Below are 25,773 nucleotides of genomic sequence, written 5' to 3' on the forward strand. Positions count from 1 at the left end.
TTTGTAGCCCTGGAATCAAGCATACCTGCTCTCCAAAATTATGAGAGGTATACATCTACAGCTAATCTAAAGGCTGTATGATTGTCATTAGCATTGTTTTTCTTTGACATTTTCACTTTTTATTTAAAGAAATGGTACACATAAATGCTGTCTTTGATTGTTAGGGAAGGTTGCATGAGTTGCATGAATAATTTTTCCCTTTTGGTATCAGAAAAACAATTCACACCATTTAAAATTGCAGTTTTGAATTTATCCCACCTTATCAAAGCTCGATTAACATAGTCCAAAAGAGTCATATAGAGGTAAGATCAGAAAAATCCTTATTGAATTGCCCAGAGCAATTGCTCGAGAAATGCCACTAACTGGAATCCCTGGCAGCTTCCAGCACCTGCTTCCTGGGCCTGGGTTCAGGCCTGCACATACCTGGGATGGTGCAAAGGGTGATCCAGGAGTGGTGGATAAAGAAACAGGGAAAGGATCTTTGGTATTCAGAACATTTCACTTTAGATGTTCTACATAAATTAGCTGAGGCACACATCCAAAAGCCCCTGGAGAAAGAGGTACAATCATTTCCAGTTTGGAACAAGGGGAATGGGATAACGGAGAACCTTTAGGTAATTCATTTGAAAACAAAATCACTGGAGCTTCCAGACCAAGGCTAGTGATGAAGGCAAGAGCTGAATGGAAGCATCCTGATTTATTCAAGTACTTGGAGTTAAACTGGCAGCTAAGTCCCAACAGTCTGACCTAGGGCTCAACCAGGGGCCTCTGTGCTTTGAGGGGTGGGGGCAGGAAGCAAGCCTCCACCCAGCTGCACACTATGGCATTCTAGGTCCTTCCTTTTCTATAGCTCACTCGAGTTGGTATCAGGGCAGGTTTAGAAGCAAAAGGATTTTCTACCATGTTAATTAGCCCTCAGTTCTGGACACTGGACACTTTCTTTTCATAATAAGTAAAGTGTTTCAAAACTAACAGTGGAAAGGAAGCAAAAAATATGTTGAAAGACAAAGATAGAAGTATTTAAGAAATTAAAACAAAATGATCATTTATTGTTTTTAATATGTAGTCAAATATGACAGCAGTATTACACAAATTGTTCCCTTCTTCCCCTTCTAAAATCCCAAATTTGTTGACTCCAACTGCAAGTGAAAAAACAGGATTTAATTCAGAAAATAGCAATCAACAGAGAGAACACAGATAACATTTGGTCACCACCAGCTTCCAGACTTCTTAAGATGAACTGTGCCACCATCACAGTCGATAAACCGGCTTTCTTACAAAATTATTACTAGGAAAAAAATTTTTGAAGATTTCCCACATACTGTAGGCAGAACCAGAATTGCAGAAAAACTTGGCTTAAGTAGCTGCATGAGGAAAACTTTAATGAATTATTGCAATCATAACGATCCCCAGGTAAAAGAGATGGCAAATTAATGAACTGTAAGGAAATACATTCAAACTCAGATAATTAATCTTACAGAGAAAATAATCAGGAAGCTTGCAGAAGTACATAGCATCTGAATTCTTGAATTGAAGCAGTAGGTTTCAATAAAGGTCATACCTTTTCTGCTATCAGACACCATTAAGTGCAAATTCATGTACAATCATTTTTTACATTTGCAGGTTCAGGTACGTCAAGCGTGAGGTCATCATGAAGAATGCGCATGTTATTTGATCGTGGAAGAATGCAGCTCAGAATGTCTCACTGACAGGGCAGAGGAAATAGGAATGATGCCCAGAGGACTGGAGCAAATTTAAAGTGCTCAGTTTTCCAAACCCTGTACTAAATGAAGTTTTGGAAAACCTCTGCAAAATTAACCTTCACCTGAAAGATGCATCCTTGATTTGAGTACAGCACTTTGGAAAAACAGTGAGAAACAATCTTGCAATGTGCTGTGCTCACCCACACAGTCTTTCCTTTTGTATGGGGTTGACTGGCTTTAGAGGGTCAGATTTTCCCCCAATGTTCTCTTTCAGGAGCACCACAGTGAGCTTTGTGATTCTGACAAAGGGTACAATTATACCCACTTCGAAGTGCATTTACAAATATTCTGTGCACTGGTGCAACTGGCATAAAACACAGACAGCCCCCCCGGGTGCCCAACTTCTCCTTTCACACTTCAACATTTCAGATGACTACAAGCAGAATTACCAGAAACAGTAGTAAATTCCTGGCATTGGAAGTTCCCATGATCCCAGCTGGCATGCAAAAAAGGCTGTCTCTTTTTTTCCCTTGAAAATAATGTACTTCCCAGGCACTGTCCAAATGTCTCAAATGAGGCAAATGAGAGATTTGTTTTGACCAACCCATGAAAAGACTTTCTCCTTCTCAGCTAGGGCCCTGAGATTTAGCTATAATGTACACAAAATGTCTGTGTCTAAAGAACCTTAATTCATTTCCCTAAAATGATTTTAACAGTTCTCAGCAAGGAAAGCTCTGACTTCACTTTGATGGTATTTTCAGAGTAAACTGGTAGAGGACACTTAATTTGGGTTTTTATTTCTCTGCTATAAATATGACAATCTGAGCATGTTTTTATTCAAATCACCTTACAAGTAGTTGCTTGAACTTGACCATATGTCTTGATAAGAGTACATGAATCTGGTCCCGAGATGGTCAAACCTCACAAAGATTCAGCAACGGGTCCGCAGTTGAAAGAATCATTTCTTCTCTTTTCCTCAAGAAAATTATTTTCTTTTTATTGTACTTTTATTGCCTGTGTGTGGTTGGCTGTCTCATGGTCTCTGGTACAGGGGAACCAAAGCACTTGCCTTGAGGGTCAGAGAAGATCAATGGAAAAGCCTCTTTTTGGTCCTTACTTGACCATAAGTAACCCAATTTCCTAGAGCAGGGGCCTTCATGGCTTTCGTATTGTGCCATAGGGAGAAGTATAGGTGGATGATAGTTGAGTTAGATTGAGGACATTTGTGACTTTCTGTATGTCACCTGCTTCCTAGGATAACCTGCAGGATTTGTGCCCCAGTGTATGAGTGTCTGAATGACCTAATTGTGAGCTGATCTTCATCTACTATTGATCTGTACATTGCTCTGAAGAAGGTGAAAATTCTGCTTGATGGTCTATATGAATCTTTATTTTTTCCATGAATATACACACCCACCTGTTCCTATGTTTATACCTGTCCTCATATAGCAGACTTCTAAAATTAGTTTCATGCTATTTATCTGTGTAATAGGCAAAAGGTTTATAGTTTCATGATCATTAAGTGGTATTTTGGTCATGAATATATAGTTTTTGTAATGCTAGGGAAAAGAGAGATTCTTTTTAAAAGTAACACACTAGTAGGAATGAGAGAAGTCACTGAGATTTTCAACCAGAATCAAGATAGATATATCACTATCTGCCAACTTAAATTGTTTTGCTTTATTCCATTAGGAGATTTTTTTTTTTTAGTAATTCTCAGATGTTAGTAAATTTTAGAAATTAGAAAAAGATGAGGACCAGCATATGATTTACATTACTTTTTCCCCCAGCCTTTTATTCTGGATTTGAAGTAACAGAATCTTTTAATGTCAACAGTCACCTGGAAATTCACTTATAATTACATGTTTTGAGCACTTATTTCTCTAGACATAATTTGGTCATTCATAATAAACGTGCTATTGAGAAGCCAATGATGATGTACTTCATAAACTTGTCAGGGAGAAGTGATTCAAGAAATTATGTGATTTTACTTGAATAATTACCATCTTAAAAAAATTACCATCTTACTTCTTTGCAATAATCACTGTGATAGTGATGGGCAGTGGATGGTTTAAAAGTTATGTCAGGTCACAATCAGCAGATGCATTCCAATTTCGACTGAGATTAGAAGATCAGCTTAATCAAAATATTATGTAACATCAAACTGTTTGATAGGATCGTGGTAGAGGTGTGCTCAAGGGTCTCCTGGGCTGAAGCTTTCTGGTTTCTAGGATTGTCTTGAGAGAGCTCACTCTGTGCGTGCTCATCAATTATTTTATAGCTTTAGACAAAGTAATCAAGGCTTTCAATTGTGTCGTCATAGTAGCAACTTTTAGTAAATGATTAAGAATGCTTGCAAAGTCTGGGGTGGTCTGTTAGAAAAGGAATCAAGGGAGGCCTGCTATTCTAGTTGGGGGCTTGTTGTTATTCTAGGAATATTCCTGAGGGATTGTCTTTGTTAAAACTCCATCAAGTTTTCTAACTGGTGCAGATAGACACAAGCACAACTGACTTGACTCACGGTTACCCATAGGAAATCACTGACCCAACAGGAAAACGGACTTAAGGCACATCAAGTCAATAGGAACTTTGGCTTGACAGATTTAAACATTCTGACTCTCAAAATTCCAATTTTCAATTACTTGAGACGGTCAATTTTTTCTTCTAGAAGGATAATAAAAAATCAGATATAGAAATAGAAATATCAGAGTATCAGAAATAAAAAGCTCATCCAGATATACTTGAATTTAGATGTACCAAGCTTCAACTTCCATACATATTTTGAAGGCAAAGATGAAGGACTAAGATTTACAGATGTGTGAAATGACCAAAAGAAAACTCCTGAAAGCAGAGATTGGGATACTGAAGTTGTATGACCCAGAGTCCCCATACTGAAGCTAAAATCACAGCAGGTACTATTATAGCAGCAAGGCATAATTACCAAACAGACTTATCTCTCGCTATGAAAAAGTCAGTTTCCAAGTTTCCAGAGATAACCAATCTTCTGATCTCTCAATAAATTTGTAAAGCTGAGAGATGGGGAAATAGATAAGGATGATGGTGGGTTGTAATTGAACTAGTAACTTTTACAGTCCCTTCTAATTCAAACAGTTTATGATTCCAAGTCTTATTGGAAATAGAAAAAAAAACCCTATTTATCATAAAGTTTAAGTAAACAGCAAAAGAGAAACCTTTCTTTTTTTTCCCTCATATGTTTTGCTCATTAGATTATCTGGTACTTTTACCAAGCCCAATCCAAGGACATTTGGCAATGTTTGGAGACATCTTTAGTTATCATAAGTCCATGTGTGTGCGTGCATGTGTGTGTGTGTGTATGTGTGTATGAGAGAGAGAGACAGAGAGACAGAGTGCTACGGGCATACAGTCAACAGAAGCTGTTCTGCTTGGAAGCTGCCAAATATGCCCTACAATGCACGGAACTATTTCCATCTTACCCTCCCACAAAGAATTAATGCTGAAGTTGAGAAAGCTTGTGACATAACAACCATACACACCTAAAGTGCAAATGCTTCTTTGATACACTGGTGCTTCCAGAAAACCTTAAAACTATGATGTTGAAAATTCAGAAAATATTGGTACAAGAAAAGAGAACTGTTACATCTAGTCTGAAGAAGTTCAAGTGACCTGGGAAGTCCTCCTGGGTCTGGGACAACTTTGGATGAGTCACTTTTCTTCTCACGAATGAAATTTGCAAATCATTAGAAATAGAGCAAACAGCACCAATGTGCAATGATGTACTGTATTTCTGAAACAGTCTTCGGGAACATACTTGATAGCTCCCTATCTACATATAGTAGACTACTGGAATTGGGAATTGGATGGAGTTATATTGATCTGACCCACTTGCAAAATTGTGTTTGAGGATTCCATCATATTACAATTATCAGTTGACATGCCTGAACTCTCACTATTTGTATTTATCTCTATATATCACAAGGTCCAGTAGAGGAACTTGGTTCCAGTAGGTGTTCAATAAACATTTAAGTAAACTGAGTGGCTGGATGAGTGAACAAATAAAGGGATGAGTCAAAGTGCTCCACAAAATGAAAAGTGCTTTACAAACACAAGATAATATGAATATATAATAGGTAATGCCACAGACCTCACAATATTTGCTCAAGAAAACCTTCCTAGGACAAAAATGTTCAAACAGTTTAAAAAGCAAATAAAAATTGTGTTGTAAGAAAACAGGCTATGAAGAGTCTTAGTTTTCAGATATATTTGGGAAGAAACGAAACAAAGGTAGAACAATTTTAAATGAGAAAAAATAGTGTTGCTGACAGATGACCACAGGGAGGGGTGAGGGACATGCAAAACCAAATAAAGACACTGTAATGGCTGGAGCCTGAAGTCACTGGTTGTTATAAAGATGGTACCATACATGAACATGATAGAGGAAGATTGTCCACGTTCTATAAGAATAGTCAATACTACAGATTAAATTAGCCCTCTAAGCTGGTTGGTTGGCCTTAATTGCTGACCAAGGCAAGAAAAATGGTAACAGAAATGACCAGTCAGGAGTGTTAAGTTCAACACACAATTCTGACACTGGGAAAATTATCATATCTTTCTGGGCATCAGTGTTTTGATCTGTAAGACGATAAGCTTGGGTTAGATGACCTGCCGTAATTCTGGCCTATGGATGCTGATGCCAAAACACAGGATAGGATGGGAAAGTTAGAGCTAGAGAAATCTTTGGGAATTAGTAAAGCTCATTGTAATAAAATATCTGAAAAATACCTGCAGAAATACAAGGCAAAATAACATGTTACAGGAGGAAGAAACCATGACAATAGGATCTATTTCTCAGTCTTATTTAAAAACTCATTTCTTATAATGGAAGGAAAGTTTCTTGAATCAAGGCATGGATTCTAGCAAAACATTTTCTCAAACGGGCAACAGACACAAGAGTACATAACAAAATTTATACTTCTTCACGAAAGGTAATAACATTAAGAATTTTTTGCCTCAGAAACTAATAAATTATACTAATCAGAATATATATTATCTGCATAGTAGTATAATTTAAAAGAATAGTAATCCTCTTATTTGCATTTGCTAATTTCTATAGTTCCAATTAAGCTCCACATATTTTTATATTTTAATGCATTGGCCCCTTATATTTGTGTTACAGGGATAAAACAAATATTTAAAATTATTTATTTGAGGTATTTCCTTCTAAAGAGAAGCCTGGTGGTCAGCTGCTGGGCTTCTCATTGCTACAAAGAGTAAACTAGGAAATCACAAGGAACTAGAGAGGCTAAGTGACTCTACAGAATAAAGATTTGTGCTAGTTACAGGATACTCACAGGGCCTCTTTCATGGCAGAGGAGTCAAAGTTGGGAGAGATGTGACAGGGGAAATATTAAGAGAAAATATTAAGATAGAGAAAAAATTGAGCAATTTCCTTTGGCATTTTCTCAAGAAGTGTATTGATTTGATTGTCTTTGAATGCTTTTAGGATTGATGCTTTTCTTCCTCCGGATGCAAATTTGTGCTGAGACTGAACCAAGGATGTGCTTCATATGAGTTACATTGATGTAAGTTTTGAAACTCTGTACATCTGTACATCTGTGCATCAATCTGCGTAATAACAACCTTGCAAGGAAAGCAGAACAAAAATATTTTTATTTTCCAAAATTGTAAATTGAGACTCATGGAAGTTAAAGTGATTTTCCCAAGATAACATAGTGGAGACTCAAAGCTGTGTCAGCTGGTATTCTTTCCATTATAGCATGCTGTGTCTCTGAGATCAAAAACACTCAGATACACCCAAGAATGACCAAATCTTCTCTTTTTCTTCCTCCTCCTTTTTATTCAAATGGAGAGAATTAAAAGGAAAGACCTCTACAGCACTGTATAATAGAATTTTCTGCAATGATGGGAATGTTCTGTTTTCTCCGATATGGAAGTCAACAAGGCACAGGTGGCTATTGGGCATTCAGAATGTGACTAGTGACTGAAGAACTGAGTTTTTTTTAAATTTATTTTTAATTAATTTAAATTTAAATAGCCACATTTGGCTGGTGGATATGATACTGGACAGCACAACTCTAGAAACTCCATGTGAGAGAGATTAGCCTTAGGTATTCGAAAGTAAAATAATAATGAGGGCAAACTGTACTTATTTTATTGATCTTCAGTTTTCTGTTTGTTAGTATATCTTAAAGTCTAAACACTTCATAAACACACCAACATTGTGGTTAGTGCCATCTGGTTGGATTTATTTTTCTTGACATTCATACTTCATCCTAATCATCAAATATTATTTTCTCTGTAGCACCATTTATCTGGTTTCTTCAGAAGTCTGTGTGTGTTCCTTTGCTATTCTTAACTTTTAAAATTGTCATCCTCTCTCTACTATGTTCATAGTATTTAAGAAATGTATAGATGCACCCCTTCTAATATATGATGTATGTAAAGTCCAAAGCATCAATGTCCATTCTGAATTTCTAGAAACATTGTGTATGTTTGCTCCTCCTTTGCAGTTAATGGGCACCAGGAACAAACCAGAAATATAAAATAGAATAAAAATTTCATGAAAAAAAGGGATTAGTCAGCCTTTCCCCTTACCACTAAAAGATTCATATACAGCAGAAACTTCTCACCACCTTTAACTTCTCCTTTCGTTAGGAAGTTTTCTCACACTTCCAAAAACTTTCCCCTATTATATGATGCTTTAGTTCACTGAACAATTCAGTGTTTTATGTCTTATTTGTTTTTTCCAGAATTGTCAATTCTTTTAATTGAAAGTGGAAGATGGGCTCTGAAGGGAATAAAGACAACATGACAACTTCAAAGAATTGTGTAAGGAGTTTGATATATACACAAGGTTTCTATAACTGTCAATCAACTGCTATTGGAAGCCATCACTATCACAAAAGCTAGTGGAAGAAGCGTTATCTTATCCTAAAAGGAATCGTCTATGTGTTCCTTATATCTTTGTAGAATACCAGTTGCACCAGTTACGTTGGCAAGTCATTTGGTTATTGCTATCTGACCAAACCTACCCCACAAGAAATAAGTTGGGATATTTCATACAAACTGAATGCAGATACTGCAGAGAGATTGTCATCACATCCTTCAATTGCTTGTCAGGTTTTGTTTTTTGTTTTTGTTTTTTGTCTTTTTTTTTGTTTGTTTGTTTTGTTTTTGCAATTATTAACTAAGTAGGTTAGGAAGAAATGACTAACCTCATCAGGTATTTAAAAATGTAAAGCAAAATATATGTGATGGAAAATAGCAGTAGTTTACATCAGCTGACTGTGAAGATAAAATATGGTACTCTGTTAGTAGACTGATGTTCAATGGAGACACTGGGTACAGATGCTAAGCTGTTAGTAAAGTGCTGCTTACAAGACATCTCTGCTTCTCGATACCTGAATCTGCAAATGTTGAACACTGTACCCTACAGCGTCTTGGCACAGGATGTCAGTTTCGTGGGTCGAGGTGTCCATGACATTGTACACATAGGACCTGAATTTAAACCTTGGGAGCTTGGGATACGTATTAACCACTTTCCTCCTCAAGCAATGCCTTGGCCTTTCCCCATTCACCGAGAGGTTTCAAAATCTGGATTGTGATTACTGGGCAAAATGACAGATCCATCTAAGGAGCATTTTGCATCTGCTCTATTTAGCCAGGGATGGAAGGGGTTGAGAGAAATGAAAGAGTGGCTCAAATAGGCAGGAAAATGATCGGCACTGCAACTGATTGAACCACTTTTGCTAAGTGACATAAAAATATTCTAATATTAAGGATTATTTTACAACTCTATGGAAGTATGCAGTAATGCATCTCGCATTTGTTTTGTCCTGATGACAAATGCACTCTTTGAGTCACAAGAGCCTGCCTTGTGTTAGTTATAAACAAAAATATATTTATATATATATTTATGTAACTACTATGTGCTTTAAAGAAAATTACTGTATGATTCAGCAGGGTTCTTTCATTCTTTTTCTATCGTCAGGGATATGCTGACTTGAATGGCTTCTGAGACAGGAATCGACAATGACATGGGCCTTAAGTACTGAAGTAGCGCAAAGTAAAAAGAAAGAATAACCTGAACCCCTCCTGCCCCGTATGTTTAGAATCCCTTAACGTTTTTGCTTCAAAAACAATTAGGGACTCTCCGTATTGTTTCCTTCAGCCAAGAGCAAATGTGGCTTCATAGGATTTCATAGCTGGCAAAACAGAGGCAATGAATCCTTTTTTTTTTTTTTTAAAAAAAAAAAAAAAAAAGAAGTGTTTTATCCCGAGGCAGAAGGGAAACCCTCAGGTGCCACTCTCTCTCCCTCATCCTTAGCTAAGAGTTTGGCAATTCTGTTACAACCCATAGAAGGGACACTCATTAACAGGAAAAGGAGGCACGGTTTGAACCTCCTCCACAGATAAAATATTCGTTCTGTAAAATAATGAACTTGTTGCAACAAGTGGTTCTAGACCAGAAGAACAAAATCCTTTTTGCCACATCTGGTGGAAAAATAGAAAATCTCTTATTGAACATTTGTTTTTTTGCTCCTGCATGAGCTGTTTTTCTTAGCAATCTTGAAACAGTCATCATTGCTCTTTTGGAAGAAAGGGTTCAGGCTTTGGAACTCAGTCATCTTTGAGACATCAGAGAAGAATATTTGAACCAAAGGTGGAGATCCCTCAGGAACTAAAGCTTTATTATTATTGTTTTTCTCGATCCCTTTGCAACCCTGCACCTAAGCCAATAGCACTGTGATATTGTCATACTTTAGTTAAGTCCACAGGAGATGTTCTGAGTGAACTATAAAATGTCATTCCACTAGGGAATTCTATGTTCGATGGTCAGTGGTACCTTGCATATGTTTTAGTTTTTCTTTTACCCTTCCTGGGCTGGGCTTGTCCAGAAATCTCATCTCCTTCAGGCTACAACAGCTTAGGGATCCTTTGTGTGTGTGTGTGTGTGTGTGTGTGTGTGTGTGTGTGTGTGTGTGCATCTTAAAGGTATAGGCAAATTTTTAGTCTTAACACCTGTAAGCCAGCACTGGTGCTGTTCTGTCCTAGAAATTTTAGCACTGCTCTGATACAATGAAACCTTCTTTCTCTCCAACTGGTTCAACTTCCGCATAGGCAGGATGACCAGAACCTCTTCGAAACTTCATCGCAGGCCATCTGCTTGGGCGTCTCTAAAACAGAAAATGCAAAAGTAATGAATACCAGGGTGATGGTCGTATCATGAAAAACATATCTGAATATTTTAAAGGTTTATTCATTTACTTATTTGGGGGAGGAGAGAGAGACACAGAGAGAGAGCATGGGTGGTGAGGGCAGAAGCGGAGGGAGAGAGAATCCTCAAGTAGACTCTATGCTGACTGCAGAGCCCAACAGGGGGCTGGATCCCAGAACCCTGAGATCACAACATGAGCCAAAACCAATAGTTGGATGCCCAATAGACTGAGCCACCTAGATGCCCCAGTATTTGCCAAATATTTTAGATTAGCTTCTGAATTAAATTTAGCAATACATTAAATTCTCTCATGTTACTACCACAGATGGAATTACATGTGCTCAAAGACCCATGTTTTCATCTTTCCTATGGCACTAGGAGCAAACATTTACCATAGCTGCCCCATAGGAACAAGAGCTTCCCAAAGTCATGTATGCCTTATGCATACTTTTGTCTAAAAGATTCTCTGAGTGTCTAACTAGGAAAAAAATGAATTGTAGAAAAAAAAAAACAAGTTTTCTGAATATCTAGCCACTGACTATTTCTCTTCTCTAGGAATAATATCATGCTATTTTATTTATTAATTCTCTCAAAAACATAAGGCCATACTCTTCTGCACAGCTCTTAGAAGTGTGTCTCAAATTAGGTGCTAGACTTTCTAGTAAACAAACTAAAAGAAAAATCATTTAATATCTGAAGAAATTATTTATTAAGCTAAGACTTCCTATACGTGATTTTTTTTGCATTTGAAAATTAACAGATGTCATAGACAATCTCAAGCCTATGACTTAAATAATTGTACAAGTAGACACCAGTCCTAAAATCCAGGTTATTTATTCTGACAAAAGGAGCGCACCTTTCCCTAGTACTCTGTCCATCAGACAAACCTTCTGTGATTTGCAAATAGAAGTGCTGATATGAATTATTAAGTTACAGCAGCAGGAGACACTAAGATGCATTTCACGGCTCCAGTGACACTGGAAACTAATGCTCCATTTATCAGAGTGCCTGCAATTTTGGAGTATATAAGACAATAAGTACTGAAGGAAGTTTATTTCTGTCTGAAGTTTATTTCTATCGAAAGAATTTTAATGTGAAAAATGTTAAATATCAGTGTAGATACTGGCATTTGGCAGCTTTCTAGATTTGCCAAGTCCATTCCACTGGCAATGATTAATGGGCATAGAAGAGTTTTCACATCAGGTAGGAATGAGTATTAGCTCTACTTTCTGGAAAAATACCTAGTGAGGCAATTACATTCTGCCTATTAATATTATTTCCTGCCTGTATAACATCATGTGATCAGAATGCCTTATATTTATTAACTGATTAAGTCCTGTGGTATACGTGAAAAACTGAATTATCCTTATTTTCTGGAAAAAAAAAGTTAAAACAAAGAGAGGGCTGAATAGCAAATACTGTGTCTTTGTTGGAACTAAAAATCATCATCGATGGAAATACACTGAGCATTTTTAGGGAGCTGGGCACTTTAACTCATGATCACTCCTGTCAGTGGAGAAATGACAATCTGCTACTGTGCTCACGAAACTCCCATTTCGGTTTCAGTTACTTCACAGTTGGGTTTTTGAAGGCCCAGCTGCCCTAGTCCTTCTCCGAGTCAAGTAGCACCACTCAGTCTTTGCTCCAAACCTCCACCTTTCCAAGGCCCGCCTGCCTGCCAGCTGGCAAGTACAGCCTTGTGAACTAGCCATACTTGACAACCCAGCACATAAAGATATTGTACTGTCAGTGACTTAAAAAGGTGCACAGATTATCATCAAGAAAATAAGAGACAACAGGTGCTGGCAATGAGATGGTGAAAGGGGAGGCCTTCTCCACTGCTGGTGGGAGTGTAGATTAGTTCCAACCACCATGGAAAACATATGGAGGTTCTTCAAAAAGTTAAAAATAGATCTGCCATATGATCCAGCAATTCCAATTCTGGCCATATATCCAAAAGAAATGAAAACAGGAGTTTGATGAGACCTCTGTGCTCTCAAGTTTATTGCAGCATTATTCACAATAGCTAATGTGTGGAAACAGCACAAATGCCCATCAATGGGTCAATGAACAAAAAAGCTGGATATATACACAATGGAAAGCTATTCAGCCATGAAAAAGGAGGATATCCTGCCACTTGCAACAATATGGATGGACCTTGAGCATATTATGCTAAGTGAGATAAGTCAGAGAAAGACATATCACTTATATGTGTAACCTAAAAAGGTCAGACATGTTTAAAAAAAACAAACAGTGGTTAACAGGAGATGGGGGCTGGGGAATAAAACTGGTTGTGTTTTAGGGTACAGACTTGAAACTAGTATTGAGCCACAGAGATCTAAAGTACAGTATACAGAATTTAGACAATACTATTGTACTAGAAGTATATAATGTGATAATGTTACAACCTTATTATATCAATGTATCAAAGTAACATGCTGTGAAACTTAAATTTATACAATGCTACATGTCAGATTTATCCAATTAGATTTGTTCTAAATAAAAAGGAGCATAGATGATGAGAATGATGATGATGATGCTTGTGAAAGTTATATTTTATTGAGCTCTTAGCTGTATTTAATGCTTTATACTAGGTGCTTTACATATATAATCTCATTAAAATGCACAAGTCAATCATTTACATTTTGCACAAACCCATTAAGCCAGCAAATGGCAGAACTCAGATTTAAAATGAGATCTACTTAACTTTCAAAGTTAACTCTCCTTAAAATTTGGTGGTTTGTGTACGACTCACGAAATTTGTGAACATGGTTCTAATTTTATTTCAGTATTTTTTTGTTTGTTTGTTTTAAAGATTTTATTTATTTGAGAGAGAGAGAGACAGAAGGCACATGCATGAGAGCATGAGTGGGGGTGGGAGGAAGGGTAGAGGGAGAAGGAGAAGCAAACTTCCGCTAAGCGAGGATCCTGAAGCAGGGCTGATCCCAGGACCCTGAGATCATGACCTGAACTGAAGGCAGACACTTAAATGACTGAGCCATCTGGGCACTCCCAATTTTATTACAGTCTTATGAAAAAATATAACATAACTAGTAACTTCAGTATTCTATTAGTAAGTCAGAATTATTAATTAATAATTTTATGTCTTAGGTGAAAGACTGGAGGACTATTGGTAATATTTATCATGTACTTTCTGAGTTCATCATAGAGGTACTCAAAATAGAAAGTACAAAAATGATGGCCAGTGAAGCTTCCTCTCTAACACGGTACAAACTTATTTTCTGAATTAACTACATATCCTTAGGGAAAACTCTTGGTTTCCTATTAAAGGTAGGAAAAAAGAGAAAGAAAGAAAGAAAGAAAGAAAGAAAGAAAGAAAGAAAGAAAGAAAGAAAGAAAGAAAGAAAGAAACAGACAGACCCTAACAAGATTTAAAATGACTAGAGATCTCACCATTCACACATACATTGGTTCAACTATCAATGTACATCACTTATATACATTTCTAGAAACATTAAATCCTTGCACATACTGTTTTATAAAATTCTATTTTTGCACTTAAGTGTACACTGAAAAAATTTATGAACTATCTCTGCACAAAATTATTTTAAATGTTTGTAGGCCATATTATTCATAACTCAACCATGATTTATATAGTCAATTTGATTTTGAGTTTTTTCCCAATTTTTTGACAACAGAAATGATTTTACAATGAGTATCTTTGTTGATCACCTGATGGGAATATCTCTCTCTGGTCAGTTCCTTTTATGAACTTTCAAAGTGAAATTATTGGACCAAAGGAGAACACAGAAATTATTCACTAAACAATTGAAATTTCTAAAATATTGCTAGATGCTGTGTTGGAGGACACATGACCAAAGAAAGATATATGGTTTCCATGGTTTCCAAATGGAAGATAAAATAATTTGAGAAGAAAGGGATTTTCAATGTAGATTGAAAAGATGAGAAAATGCACTGAAGAATTAACATAGGTATCAAACTTTCTAAAGATGAACAAAGTAGAATAGGTATAATATAGCTAAAATTATTTGACATGAGTATTTTATTTGTGCAAAAGTAAAAAAATATATAATTACTTCCATAGATTTTGACTAGATTAAAAGAAAGGGCTTTTCCTCCCATAATACCTTAAATTTTATAACAAAATCTGACAAATAGCATGCACTGGGGCTTAATAATTTGATTTGATTTTACATTCTTTGACACTTCTTGATACCTCAATCTTAGCCCAAAGAATGCTGAATAAAGAGTAATGACTTTGCCAAAATTCTGCTTCCTTTCTAAAATATTTTCACACATCACAAATCAATTAATGACCTTAAATAAATCACTTTGTTTCCTCATCTGTAAATTTGTATCTGAAGGTTTGTCCTCCAGAATCCTAGAACCTAGAATCCTAGAACCCTTATACTTGCTTGCCTGAGATAATTGACTTTAACTTTGGGGAGAAGATAATGATTTAAGAATTCTTCTGTGTCATGGTTCTTCTATCATTCTTCTATCTTCTATCTTCTATCTTCTATCATTCTTCTATCTTCTCTTGTCTCCCTCTATTACCTTTTAGGATTCCTAGATTAATGAGAAATCTATACAAATCAGTCCTAACCGAAATTGCTTTTCTAAGTCAATCTGCAGTTCAGAGATCTCCTTATTAATTAAAAAAAAAGAAAAACAAAAAAACCAAAAAACAGAGCATTTCTATGACTGTAATGGAACAAGTGAAGATTTAGTTCTTACAGAAAAATCTTGAATGTTGGTGGTATAATATGACGCATCTATCCAGAAGACAAAGAAGTCTAGGAACCTGGGCATGCTGTCTGGCTCTGCCATAAAGTGTGATGGGTCACTACCTGGCATTTATACTTCCTTCTCAAGGATCAGATATGTCCAAATCTGTGTTCCTTTTAGAATGGCAAATTCAAATTGTTAGAGAAGCTGATGGGGGGGGGGGGGGGCTGGAGGGTCACCTGCTAACTGAGCAGGATGTATGCTGAAAATTGAAAAATTCAAACCAGATTGTAATGTTAATTCATTACAGAGATTCAGGATGTAATGCCTTAAAACATTGTTGGGTGTAATGCGTGGGTGATCTCTAATTTCATTTCTGAGAATTATTTATGTGATTAATCACATTCAGAAGTACATGTTCATGTGGATATGTCGGCACTGGGGTGGGCTGTGCAAACAGGTATTTTCCCTAATTACTACTTCAGAACTATTAATTGAACAGTCATCCAGATCTGTCTCAGTGGTCTGTGGCAAGATAATTAGCTGAAATATCCACAAACAAACCTGCAGGGTATCCTCAGTTAGTAGTGTACACAAAACTGCAGCTGGAGATTTCTCTGCAAGCTTGGAGAGCAGAGCAGAGAGGTTTTCTGTGGGCTAGACGAGACCTTCAGAGGAAGTTACTAAGTGTGAGTGATAAAGGGAAGGGGCGAATTTTGAAATCCAAAGCCCAGCTAGAAGACACCAGTGGTGCATGATAGCACTTGACAAGCAGTTGTTCCAAAATTTCTGGTGTTTTGTGCTGCTTCCTTCAGTGAATGGTGGGGAAGAGAGAAAAGGCTAGGACTGTGAGGTATGGACAGCATCACGGACAAGGCTAGGACTGTGAGGTATGGACAGCATCATGGACCTCTCACTTCCCAGCACAGGACTTAGACTAAGTCACACATTTTCTCTGTTTCTCAGTTTCCCCGTTTGGAAATAGAATGATCTCGATTATTGTTTTTTTCAAACTCTTTTTCTTTAATTAAGAAAAAAATTAAGTCACTGACCCTTTGTTCCAATGAAATATCACCCAAAAGCCTCAACAGGATCCAGGAGGGTAGGTTTCTCTTCATTGTAATGAAGAGACCCCTGTTTACACACTCTCCCTTGGGTCCTGACACAGCCCGCGGATCCCACACTATCTCAGAACTCATACTGGCAGCCATAGAACTAAGTATGCATTTCTCACACTTAACTGTGCCTATATATCACCAGGGATCTCCTTAAAGTGCAGATTCTGATTCGGTAGGTCTGGAGGAAGGCCTGGGACTCTGCATTTCTAAAGAGTTCTAGGTGATGCTGCTGCTGCTGGTCCTCATGGCACACTTTTTTTCTTTTATTTAATTAGCCAACATATAGTACATCATGTTTTAGATGTAGTGTTCAATAATTCATCAGTCACTTACAACACCCGGAGTTCATCACATCACGTGTCCTCCTTAAAGCCCTTCACCCACCTATCTAATCCCCCACTCACCTCCCCTCCAGCAACTTTGCTTCCTATAGTCAAGAGTTTTTCTCCCTCTCTGATGACTTCCCATTCAGTTTTCCTCTCTTCCCCTGTGATCTTCTGCACTGTTTCTCATATTCCACATGACTAAATCCATGTAATTGTCTTTCTGCTGACTGACTTCTTTTGCTCAGCATAATACCCTCCAGTTCCATCCACATCAGTGCAAATAGCAAGTATTCATCCTTTATGATGGCTGAGTAATATTCTATTGCGTGTATACACACACACACACACACACACACACACACACACACCATATCTTCTTTATCCATTCATCTGTCTATGGACATCTGAGTTCTTTCCACAGTTTGGCTCCTATTGACATTGCTGGTATAAACATTGGAGTACAGGTGACCTTCGAATAGTTATATTTGTATCTTTGGGGTAAATACCCAGTAGTGCAATTGCTGGGTCATAAGGTAGATCTATTGTTAACTTCTTGAGGAACCTCCATATGATTTTCCAGAGAGGAGGTACAGACTTGCATTCCCACCAACAGTGTAACAAGGTTCCCCTTTCTCTGTATATGCACTAACATTTGTTTCCTGAAATTTTTTTAAAGATTTTATTTATTTATACATGAGAGACACACAGAGAGAGGCAGAGACATACGCAAAGGGACAAGTGGGCTTCATACAGGGAGTCCGACGTGGGACTCGATCCCAGGACCCTGGGATCATGACCTGAGCAGAAGGCAGATGCTCAACCACTGAGCCACCCAGGAGCCCCTGTTTCCTGACTTGTTAATTTGAGCCATTCTGACTGAGGTGAAGTGTACCTCATCACACAGCACACTCTGAATAGCAAGAGTAATGATTCTTTATAGTGTCTTCAAATAGGAGCATTCCTTAAAAGGGGGTGGTAGAAAAATTACTGATCTTTGGCCTTCCCTATGTTTCCAGTGGGTCTTTGCGGGAACTGAACACATGTTCAAACAACTGGGTCAGCCTTCCCATATTTGGCTTTGACAAAACTGAATTGTTCAAGGGGAAGGATTTTTTTTTTCTTTTTCATTACTTCTAAATACAAATTATTCTCTACTCCCTTTATTTTGTGTTGAATATTACTTCAACATAAATTATATTAAGTTATAAATATCTAGGTTGCCAGATCTGGCAAGTAGATACACAAAACACCAGTTAAATTTGAATTTCAGATAAACAGAGAATAACTTTTCAAAACTATACTTCATTGGACATTCTTATACTAAAACAAAAAATACTCATTGGTAATTTGAAATTAAAATTTATCTAAGTGTCCTGTATTTTATTTGGCAAACCTACCTGTAGGAAAACACAATGCCTTTGGGCCCTGGCCAGTCAAACTTGCAATCTAAATAAAATAAACTATTCCTATTTGTGGTTGTGCTTTCCTGCTTTGTGAATTGTAGGTAACTTTTTTCCTTAAAAAGAGTAACTCAGGGATCCCTGGGTGGCGCAGCGGTTTAGCGCCTGCCTTTGGCCCAGGGCGCGATCCCACGTCGGGCTCCCGGTGCATGGAGCCTGCTTCTCCCTCTGTCTGTGTCTCTGCCTCTCTCTCTCTGTGACTATCATAAATAATTTAAAAAAAAAAAAAAAAAAAGGAACTAGACTGCCTTAAAAAAAAAAAAAAAGAGTAACTCAAATTAATTTGTCTGTCTTCTGGTGTGGTCAAGAATCCCAATAAATAACTCTTGTAGGAAGCAAAGCCTGGGTGTTCTTTTACATATTTTCTACTCATTTTAATTGTTTTTCTCATGTGGAAGCTATCTTATTGTCCTGCAGTTGCCTCTTCTCCAACCCACAACTGCTACTTGCCATGGGTATATTGCCTTCATTCTAGAACTGTCCTATGGATGATCCTGAAAAATCAGTTAATTGCATCACAGTTGGTACAAGTCCAAGATGAAAATAATCTTAATGCATGTAGAGAACAGCTATATTTTGGGATTTAAAAAAAATCATCACATTATTCATGTGATTCTCCTAAAGCTAAAGCATTCTTTAAATATTAAATGACATCTTTCTCCTCTTGAAGACAACATTATTTTTGGTAATGCTCATGAAATGAAGTGAATAATAATAATGATGACCAGAAAAGAAATGCAGACAGTGAAAATATTCCTGTTTTAAACTTCTTAGGTATAATCATCCCAATGAAAAACATTACAAATGAAAAATAAAACAAATACTACCATGAAAAGAGGAAAATAGAATGACTTAATGTATTTTTTGAACCAAATTTAAATTTATTTCATTTAAAAAGTCATGGTTTTTACAAAATTTATCATCTTATCTTTTTTTTTTTCCATTTTCAGGTTTTTATTTAAATTCTAGTTCGTTAACATGCAGTGTAATATTGGTTTCAGGAGTAGAATTAAGTGATTCATCACTTATATGTAACAACCAGTGTTCATCCCAAGTGCCCTCCTTAATCTCCATCACCTGTCTAGCCCATCTCCCACCCACCTCCTTCCATCAACCCTTAGTTTGTTTTCTATTATTAAGAGTCTCTTATGGTTAGCCTCCTTCTCTCTTTTTTAGCCCCTTCCTCTATGTTCATCTATTTGTTTCTTAAATCCCACATATGAATGAAATCATATGGTATTTGTCTTTTTCTAACTGGTTTCACTTACTATAATATTCTCTAGCTCTATCCATATTGTTGCAAATGGCAAGATTTCATTCATTTTGGTGGCTGAGTAATATTGCATTGTGGACATTTGGGCTTTTTCCATAATTTGGCTATTTTTTGAAAAAAGACACATGAAGGAATCATGAAGGAGTTAAATGAGTCAACTCCATGATGTTCAGAGAAATGATTTGTACTTTGCAATGAAAGAATTGAAGTAATTCAAGTTCTGTTTCTTCATCTTTACAACCACAATACTATTGCTCTTTACTTAGAATCACCTATTTTATTTATCTTTTTGTATGTTTTTAGTTTTTTTTTCTTTTTTAAAGTTTTTATTTGAATGAGAATCTACTGTTTTATCACAGACATATGTAGTACTATATGGGCTGGAGACCCACCGAGCCTGAATAAGTGCAAAAGACTCTAGATTCTTAGGAATTATTATTCCCTAAATGAATGCATGTGGCTAAATCTGTGGTCAGGGGCCAAGTGTGTAACTGGGAGTTCTTGAATTAACTCCCCTGTAGAAGACAATGTTTACTGAAGGAGAAGTAATACAGCTGCACTAAGTGGAAGTTTACATATATATATTATGTTAGTACAACTCAACAGTAGTTGAATAAACATGTTAGAGCTTAGAGTAGCAAAAGATTTGACATAATTTAGAATTTCAGGCACACAGTGATAATAGAATGCTAACTTATTTTAGACAGGCTTATTATAATTATATAATTCTCTATACACAATGTACCTCCATATTACCTGCACCTGAAGCAGGTTGCTCTCAATGCCCTTCCCTTGGTCGCCTTGCTGTGAGCAAGGAGACTCACAGTATTTGTGTTGACTTACATAGCTCTTTTACTATGGTTTATGTCCTAGGAGGGGCATAAGTATCCAGATTCTTGAGTGACATACTTTCTTCTTGACTTTCTTTCCTCCTTCTTTGACTTCAGCTCAATAATGAGCTGGTCATTTTGTTGCCCCAAAAGAGAATGACGGGTGATAGTGATTATTAGTTAATTTATGTGGGTATAAATGCATTCAGTCGACCAATAAAATTACTATTTAAGCACCTATATGTAAAACATAGTACTGAACTCAAGACATTTATAGCATATTTATGGAAAAATAAGATCTCTATATATGAAAGCTTGAATAGGAGCTAACCAATTGTTATAGGCTAAAAATGCACAGACAATAAGTTTGAAATCAAGTATCTCCTGCAAGTATTTAACAATGAATTCCATGAGTTTTGAGGAAAGAGGCCTTCATTTGAATTTGAGTCATCAGAGATGCTTTTGTGGGCACACTTAATATAAAGACAGAGAGTAGTGGGGCACCTGGGTGGCTCAACTGAGTTGGCTCAACCCTTGGTTTTGACTCAGGTCATGATCTCAGGGTTGTGGGATGGAGCCCTTCTGTTGGTCTCCTTCCTGGGCAGCGGGGTGGGGGGGGGGTCTTCTTAAGATTCTCTCCCTCTCTCCCTCCACTCCAGCTTGTGCGTGTGCATGTGCACTTTCTTTCTCTCTCTCTCTCTCTCTCTCAAAACAAAAACAAAAACAAAAACATAAACATAGACAAAAACAACAGCAGAATAAAACTCCCTATTGTTGTAGCCTTGATGCTTATTGCAGGACTCATTCCAGGTCTTTGGAAAATCTAAACCACTGGCTTGTGGGCTTTGTTTTTATTCCTTCTACTTTATCACTTCCAGCAACCTGAATGGCTTCAACGTTCTCTTCTTCAGGGTTCCTTCTTGATCATTTTGAAAATATTCACTTCTATGTCATCTATATTGCTCATTCTATCTCATCTCAAAATGGTCACCTCCCCAGTCTGGCCTCTCAATCCTTTAGTTTGTGGGTCACTGCTTTCCATTAGTCTCACCCAGGCTAGACCCAATTTCTGCTAGTCACCTGCCTGTTCCCTTCTCTGATGATCAATCTGGGATAAGTTCTGCCATCTTCATCAGAAATCCTCACCTTCTATATTTTCCTAATCCAGACCCTAAGCAGTCCCAACTCCTACAGAAGAAAGTCACACATTCAGATGAACTGAGCCACAAAGAATCACAGGCTTTCAATTGGGAAGTCAGTGATTACTTGTCTTCTTGTTAAATCCTTATGATACATTCACACTCCATCCAACCCCATGCTGCCCTCCGTCAGTCTTATAGATCACCACCCATTTTCCCTAAAGGCTCAGTCTTTAGGAAGATGCTAATCCTTTCCCCTTTCTCTTCATTAATGCCTTTATAGCTATGCATCTTTCCTTCTTATCTGCAATAAAAAGACATTCTTCCTCTGCTGCATAATTGCCTTTCCTACTCAATCTCGTTGGTGCTATGAAGTTACTTCATTCCCCCTTCCTCCTCCAGCACCTTAAAACACTCCTTTCATTGTTTCTTTGCCTTATACCTACACTTCACATCAAAAAGCCTCTTTATTTGATGTTTCTCTGTAACCGCAGTGCCGGACCTCTCTTGAATGTCTGACTGGATCCACTGTCTTCACATTTCACAATCACGTTTCATATCCTTCAGTCTGGTGCCCTCTCTCTTCCCTGGATTTGCATAGTCTTATGTTACAAAGCATCTGATTGCCAAGTTAGTACTTTTTTTTTTCTTATTCTGTGACTTCTCTAGAGTGCTTTAAACTGCTGCCTCCCTTTCATTTTCGACCCCCTTCTTTTTGTGTTTTTTTCTGTGATGACACATACTCCTGTATCTTGTGTATTTTTTCCCCTCTTAAACATATCTTCTTTCTTGGTTTATAAACACTAACTGCTAACATGTCCTGAGGCTTAGCCACGGATGCTATAATCTCTCTATTCTCCATGGCATTCTTCTTTATTCTCTTGGGTTTCAATTTCTACTACACTAACTTCCTTTTTTTTTTTTTTTTCTCACCTGATTGCTCTATCTACATCCATTACTTTCTTCAGTTGCTTTTCTGAGAGGGTCAACTGTGGTTTGACCATCAGCTCAAAGTAAACACATTTAAAGTTCATCCCCTCATTTTCCTTCCTAAGCTATTTTTATCTTCTGATATTTCTAATTCTGTTGCTAAAATATAATTTCCCAGTTGCTCAAATTTTGTACTTCAGGGCTATCTGTAATCCTTTCTTCTTCATCCCACATATTCAATGCAAACTGTCAGGATACTCTCCCCACCTTCACCACTAATCCACTGTAGCAGTTTTGGCAATTGCTTAATTTCTTGGAATCTTGGTTATCTTATCTTTAAAACAGGGATATAACAATGCCTCTCCTTTGTGGACCTCATAGGAAAGTAGGGAGAATCAAAGATCATTGCTTGAAAACACTTTCTGACACAAAGCTTTTATGCAAATGAAAACTGCTAAATTTTCTTCCTCCATGTGGCTGTTGAGTTAGTCCCAATTCCTTCCCCCCACTAGTACCCGCTCCAGCTAGCACTTGCACATGGACTGCTGACATAGCCTTGAATTCTCCTCTGAGGACTCTTCTGCTCTTCTAGCTTTCTGCAGCCCCATTTTCATCTTCTTCTTCTTCTTCTTCTTCTTCTTCTTCTTCTTCTTCTTCTTCTTCTTCTTCTTCTCCTTCTCCTTCTCCTTCTCCTTCTCCTTCTCCTTCTCCTTCTCCTTCTTCTTCTTCTTCTTCTTCTTCTTCTTTCTTCTTCTTTTTCTTTTTAAGAGAGACAGACACAGTGCATGCTTGGGGAGGTGCGGAGGGAGGAGGAGAAAGATAACCTTCATCAGGCTCACTGCCCAGCACAGAGCCTGATGTGGGGCTCAATTTCATGACCCTGAGATCATGACCTCAGTCAAAATCAAGAGTTGGAAACAACAGCTGAGCCACCCAGATACCCCCAAGTTTTACTTATTATGTCACCATTTCTCACTGCTTGTAGAATGAAGTCCAGATTACATAGTTCTTTAAAGCCAGTCACATCTAACTTGAATCTACATTAAAGCCATTTCCGTACCAATCCACAGCTATCAATATAGTGTCAAGTAGGTTAATTCTTCTGGCCCTTTCTTAATGCATCTAAAAAATCATAACATACCTACCTCTCTTCTATAAGGAATGCCATATTCTCTGCTTAGGCTTAGCATAGCATTCTTTTGTTTGTTTGTTTTGTTTTGTTTTCCAGCACTCACTCAAATTCCACCTTTTTGATAAAATTGCTACTGATTAATCTCCCTCTCCTATGGATTTTATAGTACTTAGTTGCATCTTTTGTTCAGCATTAAGTGTACCTTTGATATTCCTTCTATCAGTATTGAATTCATATGTGGCTATTTGGCCTTTAAAATTTTTATATTCTGTATCTCTATATATATGATAAGCAGGGGATACAAGTATACACAGGGTGGTCATGATGGGTTTACTGTCCAAATTAAGACATTTTCTGTAGTGAATGGAGTACTATTAACAATTAAATCAAACAATAGACATAAACTGGGCAGTCCGATGCAGACTGGGATGGATATTTACTTGAGTTCTACCCCTCTGTCATATTAAGTGCATCTATCAGATTGCACTGTGCAAATAGGCGCTTTAGTTTTGATTGATTTTCCATGCTACAACAGAGAACATTCTAGTCTTCTTTAGCATTAGTCTTAGTTCATAATATCATGTTGACACTGAATTTGGCAGTATCTCTTGATCTTTTGAACCACAGTGCTACAAGTGGTTGTTTTCTACTAAAATAGAGTTATAATTTGCTATTAGATAGGTACTTTACTCTGAGGAAGCCAAGTTGCAGTGAATGTGAAAACGGGCCAGTTCCCTGCTGCACAGTGACTTGGATAAAAGACAAGATAATGCTGCTCTGGTCATAAATGTTCTAATAAAAGTGGAATGTGAGTTAGTGCTGCTTTGTACAATAAGCCTGGCTGTGTTCCTCAAGAGGTTGTTCTCATAAAGTTACTTGTATCTGGAGCATCACTGAGTTTCTGAGTGAATTCAAAGGAAAGCTAGTAAATTATGTTCTAATTAACTGTGACTTTAGGAATGGTACATAATGAGCTACTTTCTGCCCTAAAGGGGTGTGTGCTTTAATCCATGTTTAATGACAAGATTAGGCAACAACCCAATAGAATTATTTATACCATTAAATCCAAGAGTGGATGCTATTCATTTTATGATTTAATGTTTATCAATCAAACCAGGGCCAAAATTGAACCATAATATTTGGCTGGTATTTCATGACACATGCCTATGTTTAAATGAAATTAAAAGTTTTAGAAAAAAATTTAAAAGGTAAATTGCATACTTTTTACCTATTTCAGGTATTACATTGAAAAATGGATATCCATAAAGATGCATCTTTTTAAAATCTGAGTAAGTTGACCTATTTATTTTGGAATTGTGGATGCATACTATCTCTTATCAAACTAATTCAGAAATTGAAATTAAAAAATACTTATGATCCTGAGAAGGTAAACAATAGAGCATTTGTACATCAGAAAAAGAAAAGCTAGGAATGTGTGCTGTAAAAGATGAATTATAAAAGTATTACAGATGCCTTTATAATGATATTTACAAACAGTGTTATAACTGACTAGATCCTTTTACTTAAGGCCTCCAGCAATGTTCATTAGTGTCCTTTATGAAGAGTCAAGTAATTTCCACAAAAACTTAGTTGAGAGAGTAAGACATCCATCCTATGACAAATACTGGTTACCGTTCTAATGCTATTACACGAGTGAGGTTATAGTCCTGGAGGTTACTCCAATTTTTACAGTATTTTAAAAATAAAAAAAGTAATAAAAAATGAAGATATCTGAGATATACCAATTAGAACCTATAGATTTGACTTTTTTTTTTTTTGCACAATTGATGATATTATATCCAGGGGATGATAAAATGGCTTGTGAATTATTTTGGACACTGGTTCTTTTTCCTTTCCTTTTATTTGGGAAACTCACCAACATTCACTTAAGAAAAGAGGGCAGGCATGGAAAATAAATGAACCTCTTCAGTAAAT

At 37.0% G+C, this 25,773-nt stretch overlaps 1 protein-coding gene across 3 annotated transcripts in view; it reads right to left on the reverse strand.

Annotated features, from left to right (window-relative positions):
* Nucleotides 1-1,019: 1,019 nt before the first annotated feature.
* PLXDC2 (plexin domain containing 2) overlaps nucleotides 1,020-25,773 on the reverse strand; it is a 512,014-nt gene continuing 487,260 nt past the window's right edge. For all 3 annotated transcript variants that reach the window (XM_038529866.1, XM_038529863.1, XM_038529864.1), the window contains one exon: nucleotides 1,020-10,879. In XM_038529866.1, coding sequence (XP_038385794.1) covers nucleotides 10,763-10,879 — 117 coding nt within the window. In that variant the 3' untranslated portion in view covers nucleotides 1,020-10,762. The remainder of the gene's footprint in view (nucleotides 10,880-25,773) is intronic.

Source organism: Canis lupus, chromosome 2, assembly GCF_011100685.1.
Source record: "Canis lupus familiaris isolate Mischka breed German Shepherd chromosome 2, alternate assembly UU_Cfam_GSD_1.0, whole genome shotgun sequence".
Taxonomy (NCBI): Eukaryota; Metazoa; Chordata; class Mammalia; order Carnivora; family Canidae; genus Canis; species Canis lupus.